Source organism: Rattus norvegicus, chromosome 14 (genome assembly GCF_021556685.1).
Source record: "Rattus norvegicus strain SHRSP/BbbUtx chromosome 14, alternate assembly SHRSP_T2T, whole genome shotgun sequence".
Classification (NCBI taxonomy): domain Eukaryota; kingdom Metazoa; phylum Chordata; class Mammalia; order Rodentia; family Muridae; genus Rattus; species Rattus norvegicus.
In genome coordinates, this window is record NC_141547.1 from 51094500 (window position 1) to 51110491 (window position 15992).

General features: G+C 38.7%; 1 protein-coding gene across 1 annotated transcript in view; it reads right to left on the reverse strand.

The window, feature by feature from the left end:
• The window catches only part of Dthd1 (death domain containing 1), a 103175-nt gene that overhangs the window by 50961 nt on the left and 36222 nt on the right, over positions 1-15992 (reverse strand). Inside the window, 2 exon segments of the mRNA XM_087584546.1 lie at positions 323-612; positions 4216-4380. Of these exon segments, the coding sequence (XP_087440672.1) occupies positions 323-612; positions 4216-4380 (455 nt within the window).

Consider the following 15992-nt stretch of genomic DNA (forward strand, 5'->3'; position numbering starts at 1 on the left):
CCAGAGATTAATACTACTGTCTGAAAACACATTCATATTACTGAGTGGAAGCTAAGAAGTTGTTATGAGGAAGAGGAGATGCTGTCCTGAACTCAGGAAGCAATCAGAAGCCTAGACCCAAAAGAATATCACCTGGAGTCATACACACACACACACACACACACACACACACACACACACACACACACACACACACTCAACCCTGTACAGAGAAAAGTGCCTAAAAGGATTAGTCTTAGTGCTTGCCCAAGTTTGGAGTGTTGCGTATAAGATTTGTGACTTAAAATCTGTAGAATATGTAAGAATATTTCCTCATACTTACTTGAACCAAATATGTTTCCAGTAAACCTTAAAAGAAGTTGTTCTCCTTCTCTTACTTGGAAATGTCTAGATTATTCTGGAAGTCCTCCAAACCCTTCTGATTGCAAGTTCTTCAGTGCTAGATTTAACTCCTTAGCAGGTACTGCTAAAATAACCACTCTGTGTGGATTGTCCTTCTGGTGTGACAATACAATGCAGGCAGTGGTGCTGAGGGAGGCTTCCTCTAAAGACTTGACAAAAGAAACTAAATGGCTATTGTCCACTGGGGAAGAGAGTTGGAGCACTATAAACCTGTGAAAAAGAAAAGAGGAAAGACCTGAGCAAAGGATGAAGCATTGAAACACCACAGACCCAAGGAAAAGATAATTTTTACAAATTTCCATTTAAAGCAAACATTCTGATGGCCAACTAGCTAAATGAATGAAGAACTTCAGTGAAACCCTGGCAGTCAAGAAACAAGTTCAGATAAACTAAGTTCTTTGTTGTCTTTTTCTTTTTGTCTTTGTGTCTGTCTGTCTGTTTTATATGCATGTTTCTGTGGGTATATACATCTGTAAGTTTGGATGTGTGGGCGTATGGGGAAAAGAAAAGGTCAATGTTAGATGTTATATATCTCTCTCTATCCTGTTCCTCCTTATCATTTGAAACAGAGTAAAATTCCAAAGCTTCTGTAAGGCAAAGGACACTGTCATTAGGACAAAATGGCAACTAACAGATTGGGAAAAGATCTTTACCAATCCTTCATCCCATAGAGGGCTAATATCCAATATATACAACAAACCCAAGAAGTTAGACTCCAGAGAATCAAATAACCCTATTTTAAAAAATAAGGCACAGATCTAAATAAAGAGTGTCTAAATGAACCTAGAGAGTTCATCAGGTCCCCTAGGCTAGCTGGCCAATCAGTCCTAGAGATCTGCCTGTCTCTTTTCTCAGTACTGGAGTTGAATATGTTAACTGTCATGGTAAGGCTCTTGATTGTTGGGGAACTGAAATGAGATCCTCTTGTTTGCATGTTAGGAACTTTACTGACTGAGATCTCTCCCTCATTCTAAAGGTAAGTTTCAAAACATGCTTTTGGTTATTGTTATGTGGTGTCTTCTTGATATGTAGCCCAGCCAGCCTTGAACTCACAGAGGTCCTTCCTCCACCTTCTTCCTGAGCTTACAAGTGTGCACTATGGTATACCCATCTAAAACATATTCTTTTTTTTTTTTTTGGTTCTTTTTTTCGGAGCTGGGGACCGAACCCAGGGCCTTGCGCTTCCTAGGTAAGTGCTCTGCCACTGAGCCAAATCCCCAGCCCCTAAAACATATTCTTAAAATAATCATCCTGTCTCCGCTGAACTTTAAATGTTCCGCAAATATTTTAATTATAGAGTCATGCATCCCATACCTTTTCCATAAGTGACTGAAAACATATACCTGGGTGGTCCTATAAGACTATAATGGAGTTGAGAAATTCCATCACTTAGTGATGCTGCAGTCTTCACACCACAGTACAAGCATATTTGAGGCAATGTTGGAATGAGAAATCTATTGCTCTGCCAACTGTATGAAATCATGACATATATAATTATGTGCACTACATGATACTTGATGTTAACAATAAACAACTATGTTACTGGTTTTTTTATTTACTCTAATGTAATTTTATCATTAATTTAAGAAAGTATTCCATCAACATAAGTATACCACCCACAAAGGGCCCAGAAGAAGGCACTGCAGCCTTAGAAGAGGACAACTCTATGTGTGTTGTTGGTCTTAAGGTAATTCCTGTTGGTAGGGAGGTAAAAGGTGGTATTATGACAATTCTGATGCTATGTGTACCAAGAATAATGTGCATTTGTGTCTTGGACTTTAAAGACAACTAAAAATTAAATTACTCCACATGAGTTAGTTTAAATCTATACAGTAGGTAGAGGCAGAAGGATTGCCATGAACTTGAAGCCATTAATACTCTCAGCCCTAAAGAATCCCACGCCCTTTTCTAAACTTCATAGGTTCTTGCATTCTTAAAAAAAGAAAAGAATGTAAGGGAAACAGATTTATATAGCCAAACAATTGGTTTCTGTTTTAATTTTAGCTAGAAATAATCCAAAATTCGTAGATATATGAAACTTTGAAATAAAAGTAAGCAATCTTGTATAAGATTGAAGATGTAATAAGTTCAGCCTCACCAATGACATGATATTTCTAAGGCCTGCAGAAGTGTACAGCAACACCATAAACTTTCAGAATCAGTGTTCAGTGACTCACCCAGAAACTGCAAACTCAATTCATGGTAAGTGAACACTAGGGGTATACATTTTAAAAACATCATTCATCATATTTTATTTTACTATGCTGATAAATGTTTTGGTAAATCAGTTTCTGTATGTTTATTTACATTGGTTAAAATGTCATATGATTTTCAGTCTAAAAGCTTGCTAAAAGTGAATTTAGATCCATCATTTTCAACCATGCACTCTCAGGGGTTTTCAGATCATGCCCCACTGATTTGTGTGAGTATGCTGTGCTCCTTGTATGACTGTGCACTTACTAAGGTTCATAATGTTCATGATTCCATTATTAAAGTAAAGGTGGCTATAGAATAGTATCAAAGTAATGGTTCAACATACAGAAGCAAACTGTGCTCAAAATGATCCATTCGTGAAACACAAGGGGAATGAAATACTTATCTCCGTTTCTGTGACATGGGGGATTTTATAGTGGATCTTGTTATGGGGTTAAATTTTATTCAACCCTAAACAATATCATCCAGTACTAATGCTCAGAGTATAATATTTTATGTCCCTACAGAGGTATATAAACTAAGGTGAGGTCACTAGGATGACCCTAATTCAAAATTACTAGCATAATCCCAAAGAGTATGCAGAATTAAAAGAAGCACATGCACTGTATAAAAAAATGTTCTAAAACTGTTAAGATAATAACTCAATTTGTAACACTTTGTTACAGCACTCTGGGAAACTGATACAGACTTAGATCACAGAACTGGGCAAACTAACCCATGATTGTTCTCCAGAGACTAGGAGAAAAGGAGTCCTTATCCAGAGCAGTCTTTTCCCACAAACAAGGACTGTTGGGTTGAACCATCAAAACCATCTACTGTGGTATACCATGGCTCCCCTGAGGCACTAGGCTGAGGAAAGTCCAAGTAAAACCAGTTCTTCCACTGTCTTCCCTGGATCCCTTTGCTTCATTTATTCACTCACAGGATCTTATTAAAGGCCTCCCTCACTCATTCAATTGCCTTCTCATCTAACACTGTTTGTGCAGAATTTGGCTCAGGGTAATCATAGAGGTGAGGTTGTCATTTTGAAGGGAAACCTATCTTTAGACATGGGATTGTCTTTCTTCATGAGTATCTACACCTCATGTACCTTAAAACTGTCCTTTAATGGGCCATCTAGAGAACATGGAAATGAGGACATTAAATGAAGGAACTGAAATAACAAATTCCATCTACATCTAAATAGTTATGGGTTGGGGATTTAGCTCAGTGGTAGAGCACTTGCCTAGCTGGGTTCGGTCCCCAGCTCCGAAAAAAAGAAAAAAAATAAATTATGAGATGAGCATAGGAGAAGTTAATTGCTCTCCTGTGGAATTTAAGAAATGAAGGTGCTGTTCTGAAACTATTTTGGGGTTAAGAGAACCCTGTAAAAATAAACTGATGTTGCAAGATTTTTTGCAAGCCCTACTTAAACTCTCCCGAGCAAAGCTGCAATCAAAGGACTCATGTCAATTGTAGTTTGCATTTCTAAGTACACCCTAAAAGGCAGCTTATATATCTAGCTGAGTAATAAAAATATAATCTTATGATTAATTTCTACACATTAATTACATGCTGTAAGAGAGAGCCACCACCTCAGATTGTTTCCTACAGTTTTACCTCTCTAAATGTTCATATAATTTGAATGATACCAAGCCAATCTGGACAACTTTCACCACAATGTCATCGATCCCAAACCAACCACTATCTCTGCTTGTGAATCCAAGTAATTTTAGTGTTCCACATGCATTGTTACCATGTTTACTGATGGATGTACTTTTGGACCTACAAAATCATAAGAGAAGTGGATAAAATTTACACAGCAAAAGTCACATTTAATACATCTATCTTTTCATGGATTAACTAACCCAATAACAATTCACCATGTATATATTTTGTATTACTAATTATCCCTGATGTCAAGAATAGAAAGAGGGAATTACTAAAGCCTTTGCTCTTTTCTTCTAGAAATATCTACAAGCTATCATAGTAATATCTGTTTATAGCATGGGGTGTTCTTGGTGGTATTATAAAGTACAGGTGATGTAGAAGCAAGAACAATACTCAAGGATATGTGCAGAGCAAAAACACTGATAGGATACATTTGAGGAATTAAGGACATTTTATTAGTGACAGAAAGAAGTTTAAATGAACTCTTAGAAACATAATGAATGCACAGACGCTTTAAGGATACTCCTGAATGATTGCATAGCATGCTAGGTAAAGCTATAACCATCACCATTTTATCTCTTTGCTGGTTCTGCCTCTTATAAACAAGTGACCATGCATTAGGTTTTTTATTTGTATGTGTCTCAATTTCACTGGTTATCACTTTAAAATAATATTACCTTTATTTTAGAATTAATTCTGTTAATAGTTGTAAAGGTTCGTTGAAACTGTGAGTGGTATCAGTATTTCCATACCATTTCCACAGCAGAAGATAGCCAATATGCTACTTTTCCTGCTTATATAATACGTCTGATCCACAGCCTGAGAGCTGTATTCCTATGTGATACTATTTGCCAAGTAAAGCTCATTCCACAGACCAGTTTTTAAGAACCCGCCAAAATGGTTCCCTTTCTTTGGAATTTGGTTGTGTAGGAGTTCAGAGACTTTGACTTATCACCTTTGTTTGGTTGTAAAGCTCTGGACTATGGAAATTAATTAAGCTTGCGCTTAATTAAGAAGATTTAAAGGGAGAAAGAAAAAAATCAATGTCAAAAAGACAGTGGAGTCTTGGGAGAAAAATTTGACATATTTCGGTGAGTTTTCTTCTTGGATTCATTTTTGCAACATCTTTTTTTCACACCCAAGATCAAAAGACGCTGAACCTCTTTGGGGAAAAAACAGCCTGCCTGCAATGCAATTTGCTATGGGAGAGAAATTATCTAGCTTCTATGAATCAAGACCTCTCTTTCTCTCTCTCTCTCTCTCTCTCTCTCTCTCTCTCTCTCTCTCTCTCTCTCTCTCTCCCTGTCGATCTCTCTGTCGATTGCCATGCACTTGTGTTATGTGGAGGGGAGGGGGCAGTGCATAGAGTTAATCTAAACCTAAAGTATTATTCTGCAAAACATTTATTGCTATTTTTCATGAAATCGGGAAGAATGAAATAAAGATTTAGGGAAATTGGCTTTTTAAATGTTAAGTTATAATCACAGATATGGTACAAATTTTAATCCTGAAGCTAAAAAGTAACTTACACAGGAGGATATACTCTCAACGAATCATTACCTTGGTTATTTGCTAAAAACCAACTTCCCTAAACATAATGTTGATCCTCCCCTGCCCCCACGCATCATAGTAACTCCTCACTTTTTTCTGTCAATGCTCTGAGTTTTCTGTGAGTTTGTGACATGTCAGGGAAGCCCATACTCCACAACTCAGGAAAGACAATAATGCAATTCAGTCAAAATATATCTGACATTCATGAGCAATGGCCACTAAAATAGTGGCTATCCCTTTGATCTGAGTGTAAAATAAGGCTGCCTGTCTGAGTGGGGCCATATTCCATTAACTAATTCGAAATTAAAGAGAGACTTGTCACTTTGAGGCCATGAAAATGATTGCTGATGGGTCTACTCTAAGTTGCTCTACACCTATGATGGCACCCAAAATGTGTTTTGTTGCCTAAGTACACACACAAGAAGTGAGAAGTAGCCTTCGATAGCCATGAAGTTAGATATAAAGATGTGTTAAAATCCCCTTGGTTTTGAGAGGTTTGTTCTTTTCACTTAACATAGGCTGATCTGCACAGTGTGTTCCTTCTGAGTCCTGTTATAAATTTCTGACAGATTTGGAATGGAAGTTCACATCTAAGTATCAATGCATATAAATGAAGGAAATATTCCTATCTAAAACTTGGATTTATAAAGATCATCTAAATTAGGGAGACTATACTAGCGAATATAACTGGTGCAAGGAAGAAGACAAACGAGAGACTGGGCTTTATTCCCAGTTCAAGGAAAAAAATGCATACATACATGCATACATAACATACATACATAGAATTACAATGCTTTTTTGCTTAAAGATTTTTATTTGCTTTACTGTCACCTAAAAATTACCCTTGATGCTTCCTGGTTGCTGCCGCTGCAGAGAGCCCCTGGGCAGCACCCCACGAGCGAACTTGAGCCTCGGGACCACAGGTAAGACCAAATTTTCTGCTGCAAGAAAGCTGCTTGGTGAACTCAAGACACAGGCCCACAGGAACAGCTGAAGACCTGTAGAGAGGAAAAACTACACGCCCGAAAGCAGAACACTCTGTCCCCATAACTGACTGAAAGAGAGGAAAACAGGTCTACAGCACTCCTGACACACAGGCTTATAGGACAGTCTAGCCACTGTCAGAAATAGCAGAACAAAGTAACACTAGAGATAATCTGATGGCGAGAGGCAAGCGCACGAACCCAAGCAACAGAAACCAAGACTACATGCCATCATCGGAGCCCAATTCTCCCACCAAAACAAACATGGAATATCCGAACACACCAGAAAAGCAAGATCTAGTTTCAAAATCATATTTGATCATGATGCTGGAGGACTTCAAGAAAGACGTGAACACACTTAGGGAAACACAGGAAAACATTAATAAACAAGTAGAAGCCTACAGAGAGGAATCGCAAAAATCCCTGAAAGAATTCCAGGAAAACACAATCAAACAGTTGAAGGAATTAAAAATGGAAATAGAAGCAATCAAGAAAGAACACATGGAAACAACCCTGGATATAGAAAACCAAAGAAGAGACAAGGAGCTGTAGATACAAGCTTCACCAACAGAATACAAGAGATGGAAGAGAGAATCTCAGGAGCAAAAGATTCCATAGAAATCATTGACTCAACTGTCAAAGATAATGTAAAGCGGAAAAAGCTACTGGTCCAAAACATACAGGAAATCCAGGACTCAATGAGAAGGTCAAACCTAAGGATAATAGGTACAGAAGAGAGTGAAGACTCCCAGCTCAAAGGACCAGTAAATATCTTCAACAAAATCATAGAAGAAAACTTCCCTAACCTAAAAAAAGAGATACCCATAGACATACAAGAAGCCTACAGAACTCCAAATAGATTGGACCAGAAAAGAAACACCTCCCATCACATAATTGTCAAAACACCAAACGCACAAAATAAAGAAAGAATATTAAAAGCAGTAAGGGAAAAAGGTCAAGTAACATATAAAGGGAGACCTATCAGAATCACACCAGACTTCTCGCCAGAAACTATGAAGGCCAGAGGATCCTGGACTGATGTCATACAGACCCTAAGAGAACACAAATGCCAGCCCAGGTTACTGTATCCAGCAAAACTCTCAATTAACATTGATGGAGAAACCAAGATATTCCATGACAAAACCAAATTTACACAATATCTTTCTACAAATCCAGCACTACAAAGGATAATAAATGGTAAAGCCCAACATAAGGAGGCAAGCTATACCCTAGAAGAAGCAAGAAACTAATCGTCTTGGCAACAAAACAAAGAGAATGAAAGCACACAAACATAACCTCACATCCAAATATGAATATAAAGGGAAACAATAATCACTATTCCTTAATATCTCTCAATATCAATGGCCTCAACTCCCCAATAAAAAGACATAGATTAACAAACTGGATACGCAACGAGGACCCTGCATTCTGCTGCCTACAGGAAACACACCTCAGAGACAAAGACAGACACTACCTCAGAGTGAAAGGCTGGAAAACAACTTTCCAAGCAAATGGTCAGGAGAAGCAAGCTGGAGTAGCCATTCTAATATCAAATAAAATCAATTTCCAACTAAAAGTCATCAAAAAAGATAAGGAAGGACACTTCATATTCATCAAAGGAAAAATCCACCAAGATGAACTCTCAATCCTAAATATATATGCCCCAAATACAAGGGCACCTACATACGTAAAAGAAACCTTACTAAAGCTCAAAACACACATTGCACCTCACACAATAATAGTGGGAGATTTCAACACCCCACTCACATCAATGGACAGATCATGGAAACAGAAATTAAACAGTGATGTCGACAGACTAAGAGAAGTCATGAGCCAAATGGACTTAACGGATATTTATAGAACATTCTATCCTAAAGCAAAAGGATATACCTTCTTCTCAGCTCCTCATGGTACTTTCTCCAAAACTGACCATATAATTGGTCAAAATACGGGCCTCAACAGGTACAGAAAGATAGAAATAATCCCATGCGTGCTATCGGACCACCACGGCCTAAAACTGGTCTTCAATAACAATAAGGGAAGAATGCCCACATATACGTGGAAATTGAACAATGCTCTACTCAATGATAACCTGGTCAAGGAAGAAATAAAGAAAGAAATTAAAAACTTTTTAGAATTTAATGAAAATGAAGATACAACATACTCAAACTTATGGGACACAATGAAAGCTGTGCTAAGAGGAAAACACATGGCGCTGAGTGCCTGCAGAAAGAAACAGGAAAGAGCATATGTCAGCAGCTTGACAGCACACCTAAAAGCTCTAGAACAAAAAGAAGCAAATACACCCAGGAGGAGTAGAAGGCAGGGAATAATCAAACTCAGAGCTGAAATCAACCAAGTAGAAACAAAAAGGACCATAGAAAGAATCAACAGAACCAAAAGTTGGTTCTTTGAGAAAATCAACAAGATAGATAAACCCTTGCCAAACTAACGAGAGGACACAGAGAGTGCATCCAAATTAACAAAATCAGAAATGAAAAGGGAGACATAACTACAGATTCAGAGGAAATTCAAAAAATCATCAGATCTTACTATAAAAACCTATATTCAACAAAATTTGAAAATCTTCAGGAAATGGACAATTTCCTAGACAGATACCAGGTATCGAAGTTAAATCAGGAACAGATAAACCAGTTAAACAACCCCATAACTCCTAAGAAAATAGAAGCAGGCATTAAAGGTCTCCCAACCAAAAAGAGCCCAGGTCCAGACAGGTTTAGTGCAGAATTCTATCAAACCTTCATAGAAGACCTCATACCAATATTATCCAAACTATTCCACAAAATTGAAACAGATGGAGCCCTACCGAATTCCTTCTACGAAGCCACAATTATTCTTATACCTAAACCACACAAAGACACAACAAAGAAAGAGAACTTCAGAACAATTTCCCTTATGAATATCGACGCAAAAATACTCAATAAAATTCTGGCAAACCGAATTCAAGAACACATCAAAACAATCATCCACCATGATCAAGTAGGCTTCATCCCAGGCATGCAGGGATGGTTTAATATACGGAAAACCATCAACGTGATCCATTATATAAACAAACTGAAAGAACAGAACCACATGATCATTTCATTAGATGCTGAGAAAGCATTTGACAAAATTCAACACCCCTTCATGATAAAAGTACTGGAAAGAATAGGAATTCAAGGCCCATACCTAAACATAGTAAAAGCCATATACAGCAAACCAGTTGCTAACATTAAACTAAATGGAGAGAAACTTGAAGCAATCCCACTAAAATCAGGGACTAGACAAGGCTGCCCACTCTCTCCCTACTTATTCAATATAGTTCTTGAAGTTGTAGCCAGAGCAATCAGACAACAAAAGGAGATCAAGGGGATACAGATCGGAAAAGAAGAGGTCAAAATATCACTATTTGCAGATGACATGATAGTATATTTAAGTGATCCCAAAAGTTCCACTAGAGAACTACTAAAGCTGATAAACAACTTCAGCAAAGTGGCTGGGTATAAAATTAACTCAAATAAATCAGTTGCCTTCCTTTATACAAAAGAGAAACAAGCCGAGAAAGAAATTAGGGAAACGACACCCTTCATAATAGACCCAAATAATATAAAGTACCTCGGTGTGACTTTAACCAAGCAAGTAAAATATCTGTACAATAAGAACTTCAAGACACTGAGGAAAGAAATTGAAGAAGACCTCAGAAGATGGAAAGATCTCCCATGCTCATGGATTGGCAGGATTAATATAGTAAAAATGGCCATTTTACCAAAAGCAATCTACAGATTCAATGCAATCCCCATCAAAATACCAATCCAATTCTTCAAAGAGTTAGACAGAACAATTTGCAAATTCATCTGGAATAACAAAAAACCCAGGATAGCTAAAGCTATCCTCAACAATAAAAGGACTTCAGGGGGAATCACTATCCCTGAACTCAAGCAGTATTACAGAGCAATAGTGATAAATACTGCATGGTATTGGTACAGAGACAGACAGATAGACCAATGGAATAGAATTGAAGACCCAGAAATGAACCCACACACCTATGGTCACTTGATTTTTGACAAAGGAGCCAAAACCATCCAATGGAAAAAAGATAGCATTTTCAGCAAATGGTGCTGGTTCAACTGGAGGTCAACATGTAGAAGAATGCAGATCGATCCATGCTTATCACCCTGTACAAAGCTTAAGTCCAAGTGGATCAAGGACCTCCACATCAAACCAGACATACTCAAACTAATAGAAGAAAAACTAGGGAAACATCTGGAACACATGGGCACTGGAAAAAATTTCCTGAACAAAACACCAATGGCTTATGCTCTAAGATCAAGAATCGACAAATGGGATCTCATAAAACTGCAAAGCTTCTGTAAGGCAAAGGACACTGTGGTTAGGACAAAAGGGCAACCAACAGATTGGGAAAAGATCTTTACCAATCCTACAACAGATAGAGGCCTTATATCCAAAATATACAAAGAACTCAAGAAGTTAGACCACAGGGAAACAAATAACCCTATTAAAAAATGGGGTTCAGAGCTAAACAAAGAATTCACAGCTGAGGAATGCCGAATGGCTGAGAAACACCTAAAGAAATGTTCAACATCTTTAGTCATAAGGGAAATGCAAATCAAAACAACCCTGAGATTTCACCTCACACCAGTGCGATTGGCTAAGATCAAAAACTCAGGTGACAGCAGATGCTGGCGAGGATGTGGAGAAAGAGGAACACTCCTCCATTGTTGGTGGGATTGCAGACTGGTAAAACCATTCTGGAAATCAGTCTGGAGGTTCCTCAGAAAATTGGACATTGAACTGCCTGAGGATCCAGCTATACCTCTCTTGGGCATATACCCAAAAGATGCTTCAACATATAAAAGAGACACGTGCTCCACTATGTTCATCGCAGCCTTATTTATAATAGCCAGAAAATGGAAAGAACCCAGATGCCCTTCAACAGAGGAATGGATACAGAAAATGTGGTACATCTACACAATGGTATATTACTCAGCTATCAAAAACAACGAGTTTATGAAATTCGTAGGCAAATGGTTGGAACTGGAAAATATCATCCTGAGTGAGCTAACCCAATCACAGAAAGACATACATGGTATGCACTCATTTATAAGTGGCTATTAGCCCAAATGCTTGAATTACCCTAGATCCCTAGAACAAACGAAACTCAAGACTGATGATCAAAATGTGAATGCTTCACTCCTTCTTTTTTTTTTTTTATGCTTTGAAGGAGCTGTTTTATTTACAAGTCACATATATTTTTTTTATTTTATTTATTTTTTTTATTATCTTGAGTATTTCTTATATACATTTCAAGTGTTATTCCCTTTCCCGGTTTCCGGACAGACATCACCCTCCCCCCTCCCCTTCCTTGTGGGTGTTCCCCTCCCAAACCTCCCCCCATTGTCACCCTCCTCCCATAGTCTAGTTCACTGGGGGTTCAGTCTTAGCAGGACCCAGGGCTTCCCCTTCCACTGGTGCTCTTATTAGGATATTCATTGCTACCTATGGGGACAGAGTCCAGGGTCAGTCCATGTATAGTCTTTAGGTAGTGGCTTAGTCCCTGGAAGCTCTGGTTGCTTGACATTGTTGTACTTTTGGGGTCTCGAGCACCTTCAAGCTCTTCCAGTTCTTTCTCTGATTCCTTCAACGGGGGACCTATTCTCAGTTCAGTGGTTTGCTGCTGGCATTCGCCTCTGTATTTGCTGTATTCTGGCTGTGTCTCTCAGGAGCGATCTACATCCGGCTCCTGTCGGTCTGCACTTCTTTGCTTCATCCATCTTGTCTAATTGGGTGGCTGTATATGTATGGGCCACCTGTGGGGCAGGCTCTGAATGGGTGTTCCTTCAGTCTCTGTTTTAATCTTTGCCTCTCCCTTCCCTGCCAAGGGTATTCTTTTTCCTCATTTAAAGAAGGAGTGAAGCATTCACATTTTGATCATCCGTCTTGAGTTTCCTTTGTTCTAGGGATCTAGGGTAATTCAAGCATTTGGGCTAATAGCCACTTATCAATGAGTGCATACCATGTATGTCTTTCTGTGAGTGGGTTAGCTCACTCAGGATGATATTTTCCAGTTCCAACCATTTGCCTACGAATTTCATAAACTCATTGTTTTTGATAGCTGAGTAATATTCCATTGTGTAGATGTACCACATTTTCTGTATCCATTCCTCTGTTGAAGGGCATCTGGGTTCTTTCCAGTTTCTGGCTATTATAAATAAGGCTGCGATGAACATAGTGGAGCACGTGTCTCTTTTATATGTTGAGGCATCTTTTGGGTATATGCCCAAGAGAGGTATGGCTGGATCCTCAGGCAGTTCAATGTCCAATTTTCTGAGGAACCTCCAGACTGATTTCCAGAATGGTTTTACCAGTCTGCAATCCCACCAACAATGGAGGAGTGTTCCTCTTTCTCCACATCCTCGCCAGCATCTGCTGTCACCTGAGTTTTTGATCTTAGCCATTCTCACTGGTGTGAGGTGAAATCTCAGGGTTGTTTTGATTTGCATTTCCCTTATGACTAAAGATGTTGAACATTTCTTTAGGTGTTTCTCAGCCATTCGGCATTCCTCAGCTGTGAATTCTTTGTTCAGCTCTGAACCCCATTTTTTAATAGGGTTATTTGTTTCCCTGCGGTCTAACTTCTTGAGTTCTTTGTATATTTTGGATATAAGGCCTCTATCTGTTATAGGATTGGTAAAGATCTTTTCCCAATCTGTTGGTTGTCGTTTTGTCCTAACCACAGTGTCCTTTGCCTTACAGAAGCTTTGCAGTTTTATGAGATCCCATTTGTCGATTCTTGATCTTAGAGCATAAGCCATTGGTGTTTTGTTCAGGAAATTTTTTCCAGTGCCCATGTGTTCCAGATGCTTCCCTAGTTTTTCTTCTATTAGTTTGAGTGTGTCTGGTTTGATGTGGAGGTCCTTGATCCACTTGGACTTAAGCTTTGTACAGGGCTTCACTCCTTCTTTTAATGAGGAAAAAGAATACCCTTCTCAGGGAAGGGAGAGGCAAAGATTAAAACAGAGACTTAAGGAACACCCATTCAGAGCCTGCCCCACATGTGGCCCATACATATACAGCCACCCAATTAGACAAGATGGATTAAGCAAAGAAGTGCAGACCGACAGGAGCCGGATGTAGATCGCTCCTGAGAGACACAGCCAGAATACAGCAAATACAGAGGCGAATGCCAGCAGCAAACCACTGAACTGAGAATAGGTCCCCTATTGAAGGAATCAGAGAAAGAACTGGAAGAGCTTGAAGGGGCTCGAGACCCCAAAAGTACAACAATTCCAAGCAACCAGAGCTTCCAGGGACTAAGCCACTACCTAAAGACTATACATGAACTGCCCTGGACTCTGACCCCATAGGTAGCAATGAATATCGTAGTAAGAGCACCAGTGGAAGGGGAAGCCCTGGGTCCTGCTAAGACTGAACCCCCAGTGAACTAGTCTATGGGGGGAGGGCGGCAATGGGGGGAGGGTTGGGAGGGGAACACCCATAAGGAAAGGGAGGTGGGAGGGGGATGTTTGCCCGGAAACCGGGAAAGGGAATAACACTCGAAATGTATATAAGAAATACTCAAGTTAATAAAAAAAAAAGAAAAAAAATTACCCTTAATAACCAAGTTAACTGTTCTTCACAACCAAGAGCAAAAATCCTTTGATGCTAAATATCTTTGGGGAAAATCATCCTGCAAGTTTTTCACTGGGGAAACTGAAACAGGACAAAAACTGAGAAAGTGAGACCAGCCTGGGCTAAGCAGGTACAAGAAGAAATATATAAAGACTCCATCTCAAAACACAAGAAAAAAATCCTGATTATCAAACAGAATATACAGTAATTGACACAACTTATCTTTAAGTCCAATTATCTCATGATATGTCAATACCACTTGAAATTAATACCTCTCTAACTAGGCTATGCCCTTACTTATGCACGACTAGTGAAGTTTGAAAAATAACATTGCCTAGCAATGACTAGTAGTTGGTCAAGATCTAATAACAACATTTTGATGTTATGACAATCATCCAAAATAAAATAGACCAAGACTGGGTAGAGAGTTCACCAAGTATGATATGGACCATAAGAACAGGAGTTCTAACTCTACTGAATAGCACTTACTGAAATGGAAGGTGGGTTGGTGTGCCTGCCCTTTTGTAATCCTACTGGTCACAAGATGGACATTAGGAATCCTTGAAACCCACTTAATAGACAGACTAGTTGAACCAGTCTGTTCTGCATTCAGAAGAGACCCTGTCAGTTTAATAAGGTGAAGAGTGATTGAAGAAGTTACTCCCCCCATAAACCTAGCACCTCTACACACATGCACACATGCATACATGCTCTCACACATGTGCCTGCATGCATACACACACAATTAAAATAAATGAAATATAGTACATCTTTATAAAATTGTTAATTTACAAAATGTTCGCTTTCTCTCCAAATAGCACCAGACTTGTTGAAGATGCTCACTAAAATAAATATGCCATTAATCCCTAAGGGAAAAAATGTGTTGCAAGCAATTACCTTATCAAAATTTTCATAGCACAGTTGACTTTCAGAACATGCCTTTTGTGGTATACATAATGCATGGGCCTTTAACTGTGAGTGTTATTAACATTTTAGGATTAACTTTTTCTCACAAAACTAATGAATATTAAAGTACTGATTTTTACGTAGCATTTCTTCACCCAAAAATGTAAAACAATCCTCTTTATAAATTATTTATGCTGATGATTGAGCTGGTTTAAAATAGAAGTGCTTCTTTCCTACTTTTTGTCAGCTTAACACACATCAGAGTTACCCAGGAAGACAATATTTCATTCGCTTGTGAATATGCTTTATGATATCATCTGTAGGTAAGTCTATACAGCATCTTCTTGAATCATGGTTGATGCGGAACAGGACACTCTGAGTGGTGCCACCCTTCTGAGCATGGTCCTGGGTTGTATAAAAACTCAGGCTGATCAAGCATTCCTCCATGGTCTCTATTTCAGTTCCTGCCCAGACTTCCTTCATTAATGAAGTCAATGATTTGAAAGTATCAAACAGATCAACCCTTTCCTCCACAAGTTTCTTTTGGTCAGTGGTCATCTCAACAATAAAATCTCTAAGACAGAAAGTAAATGGGCAGTGAATATATGCATAGTCATATGCCTAGGGTGTGTAGCA